The sequence below is a fragment of the Alosa alosa genome, chromosome 17 (genome assembly GCF_017589495.1).
Source record: "Alosa alosa isolate M-15738 ecotype Scorff River chromosome 17, AALO_Geno_1.1, whole genome shotgun sequence".
In the NCBI taxonomy this organism is placed as follows: Eukaryota; Metazoa; Chordata; class Actinopteri; order Clupeiformes; family Clupeidae; genus Alosa; species Alosa alosa.
Genome location: NC_063205.1, coordinates 29091676 through 29095710, shown reverse-complemented (window position 1 = coordinate 29095710; position 4035 = coordinate 29091676). Strand labels below are relative to the sequence as shown.

Sequence of the window (4035 nt, the reverse complement as noted above, 5' to 3'; positions counted from 1 at the left end):
TGAATAGGCCCTGCTCCAGAGAACCAGAGCAAACAGTGCAGTCTGCATCTCGAACCTGATCTCGTGAGCATGAATGTTCCCTATAGCCTCCCCTGGCATGGGAGGTAGGTCTCTTACGGTAAGTCGGGAGTAAGCAATTTGAAGTATTGAATCACTTTAGAGTGGCGAACACGATGGGCAGGTCATTTTGAGCAGGCATAGTTAAATGCAAAGCCTGTGTGTGTATGTCGGTGTGTGTTATGAAAATGTGTGTATGCCTTTATGGCTGTATGGCAGCTTTTCCGTTCTAAGCAAATGTGTTGCTGTATGTCTGTGTGCATGTCTGTGTGCGTGTGTGTGTGTGTGTGTGTGTGTGTGTGTGTGTGTGTGTGTGTGTGAGTATAACGATAGTATGTAACAGTGCAGCCTTACTTGTGTATATGTGTGTATGTGTATTGTACTTTTGTTTGTGTGTATTCATGTGTTCATTTGTGTATTTGTGTATGTGTGTGTGTGTGTGTGTGTGTGTGTGTGTGTGTGTGTGTGTGTGTGTGTGTGTGTGTGTTAACTCCAGCTGTGGCGTGCTCTCAGGCAGAAAACGAGGGGGAGGTGTGAAGGCACAGCCAGGTGCTCCCCCCTCTCCCACCCCCCTCTGGCTCACACCTTCCCAAGTCCACTTCCTCCACTCTAATTAGGAGAGTCCGTGGGGGGGCCCCGGGCAATGGGAGGAGGGGGCAGTGATGGTGGTGGGGGTGGGAGCTACTATGAAACAGCTGGATGACCTGCCATTAGCCAACCATGCCTCATCCACCAGTTAAGACTGGCAGACAAACACACAGACGCACACTTCAGAGTATATAACAATGGCCACACATCAAGAGCAATTGCATGCACACAGCTACACAGACACACAGACACAGACACAGACACAAACACAGACACAGACACACACACACACACACACACACACCCAAACCAAATGACCATGTTAACAAAATAAAATGCACATACTCAGAAGCCAGTTTCAACACACACACATGCGTGAGATCAGACATATGCTCACCTTCACATTGTTTCCCATCTCCTTTGTATCCAGGCTTGCAGATGCACTTAAAGGACTTGGGGGTGTTCTGGCAAATGGCGTCAATGTGACAGTCGTCCGTGGACTCCGAACACTCATCTGTGTCCGGGACTAATCAAAAAGAAATTCAAGAAAGAGAGAGAGAGAGAGAGAGTAAAAAAAAGAAGATAAATAAATAAAAAACAGAATCAGTATGCTCGGGCTGTCTGCGAAACCACAACAACGTCTGTGGTCACTTCCCACCGAAGAGTGACTATTACCAAAATTGCACGAATAATTTTCTCATTTGCGAGATTGTGTTTCTTTTGCAAATCAAACCCTGAATTATCTTGTGCTTTCAAAGGAGAAGCGTGCCAGACTCCACACTCCAGCAGGACACCAGTTATTAGGGATGTTTTTATGGTGAAAAGAGGCACCGGAAAGATGGAAAAGCATGACTGATGCAACTCAAATTATAGTGCAATCTGTCCTCTCTTTAAAATCCAACATTTAGGGAAATACATGCAAAAAAACATAGAGTGTTTCACCATAATTGCACACCAGCAAACTAGTCAGAAGAGAAGCGTTACTGCAAGAATTAATTACATTTCATACTTTCATCCAACTGGACATCAGTTTTGGACTTGGAAGCTGTTGGATCTATTAAATACATTTTATTGTATTATTAGCATAAACACAAAAGAAATGATCAAAACTAGACCTCAACAGGACACCACACATATAACGTTGTGCAAACTTCGTGCCAAACGTTGTGCAAACACAGAGAGCTGGGGGATGATGGATAAATGAGGCAGTGGACGGACATGTGGAGAGGCGCGGCCGGCGCCCTCCCTTGCCTCCCAGCCCGGGAGGATTCTAATTGACATGGTTATTGTTCGAGGGGCCAAGGCACATCTGGGGCTAAACCCCGGGGCCAGCCCCGCTTATCTCAGTGCCTGCCCCGAATTGATGCAGATTGATGCGAATGGGCGCTTGAGGTCTCCCCTCTCTCTCTCTCTGTCTCTCTCTCCTTATCTCTCTCTCTCTCTCTCTCTCTTTCAGTCTGTCTCTCTGTCTTATTTTGTGCCTGATCTGTCTGTCATTTGTGTTGGAGACGGGGCCGCAGTTTACCCCACTGCTCCAAATCTCTGCGCTTCATCTGTGTAAAAATAGCCGGTCTCAGACAGGCATGGACCCATAAGCCCTGCATTTATTTCCAACCGCCCGCTCTGACGAGGGGTTAAGCCCCCCGCTCCCTGGCCCCTCGCCCAGGAATACAAAAACGCCAATAAATAAACAATAAAAATGAAATTACAATATTTTTTTTATAGAGTGGATGACTGCTCAGTTTTCTCCCAGACAAGAGGGGAGGATTAAAGGAGCAATAATGTTGGGGGCAGTCAGAAAAACAAAAGACAGAAAGTCTTTCAGTTATGCAGCCAGCTTATAGCCTGAGGATATGGAAGCAGGTATACAATGAATGTACCAGAATGAAATAAAGTCTAACGGGAGTGATTTTTAAATAATCTAATGAAATGAACTCAACATAAAGAAACACTGGCCAACTTGCAGCGCAAACAAATGAATTGGTTACGTGAAAATTGGATCTTGCCTATCCATCATTCAAGGGTTAACAAAGCCTACTCGATCACCCCTGGGTACATGTCTCGATATTGACTTCTCATCCCCGGCATGCACTATTGGGAATCACGAAGCGTGTCGCCGGCTGCTGAACAGTGGTCGATAACTCGCTTGATCGACACCTTCAGGGACCGTGATGGACCTCAATCCTGCTCCCCGCTGCAGTCCATATGGACCCCCCTTTGGGGCAGGGCGCTGAACCAGAAGAAGATGCGCGGCATCAGATCACAATCACGATTCATTCAACCAGACCAGAGAAAACTGCCTCGTCACACAGCGCCTCATTAAATGGCACCTTTTTTACAGATCGAGCGGCACCGTGGGCAGGGTCATTCCAGATGCGCACCGGCCATTCACGGCGCTTCTGTTCCCAATGCTCATTAGAGAGACTTCGGGGAAGCCGCCAGGAATTAAATGAAACTTTTAAACCATGGTAAATGCTGGACATTTAATCGTTGTAATACTTACTATATAGCCAATATTATTGTTTTACGCACGCACTTTTAATTTCCGATGCGGCTGAAGCCGCAGTGATCGCACCAGTTAGGCAATCGCATTTAGGACTTTCTCACTTCAGTGTGACTAGACTGAGCAATTCAAAAAGTTAATGCAGCACTAATTAGCTTACATATTAAATTGCTAGACAAACAGCCACACCACTGAAAATAAGCTCTACTTTTTCTTTTTAGAAACACTTCAGATACAGACCAGCCAAAGACGACTTTCCAAGAGAAAATCAGGCATACTGAGATATGTTATAATGAGTGGAGAGACAGTGAGAGAAGGATTGAAAGAAGAGGCGAATCCTCTTACCTGAGAGAGCCACGTTTGCCATTGCACCGCAAGTATTTATGAGGGCGAAAAACAAACAAACGTCCCAGGAAAAACAAGCACTTCCCATGTTAAAAGCGGTGATTGAATGCAGTTTTTAGGTTGTGTGTTTCTTTGATAAGAGGACCGTTTTGGTACTGGCAGAGGGAGTGAGGACACAGAGACCTCCGCGCGGCACGCCGGCTCCTGATTGGTTTGCACACATTTGAGGAGGAGATTGGAGGTGTAAGAGAGGGGGAGAGAGAAGAGATAGAGCAAGAGAGAGAGAGAGACTGATTCGGGGAGAAGAGGAGGAGGAGGGAGGATAGATTAAATTGGGTGCGACCACTGTGTCTTCTTCCTTTGGAAAATGTAATCAATAGATCTCTTCTCTTGCATCCATGGACACGGGCAAATAATATCATTATTGTTCTTCTTGAGCATCAATTTAAAGGTTAGACCCATGTGAGGCAGACGTTTGTTTCCGTTAAGTCGTAGAGGCAATATGGGCATAGACATGCTATTCAGTTTGGGGAGGATTAAAT

At 45.8% G+C, this 4035-nt stretch overlaps 1 protein-coding gene across 2 annotated transcripts in view; it reads right to left on the bottom strand.

Moving 5' to 3' along the window:
• scube1 (signal peptide, CUB domain, EGF-like 1) overlaps positions 1–3681 on the bottom strand; it is a gene marked incomplete in the record, with an annotated part of 93413 nt that extends 89732 nt beyond the window's left edge. For both annotated transcript variants that reach the window (XM_048267913.1, XM_048267914.1), the window contains 2 exon segments: positions 1043–1171; positions 3494–3681. In XM_048267913.1, coding sequence (XP_048123870.1) covers positions 1043–1171; positions 3494–3581 — 217 coding nt within the window.
• Positions 3682–4035: the final 354 nt, after the last annotated feature.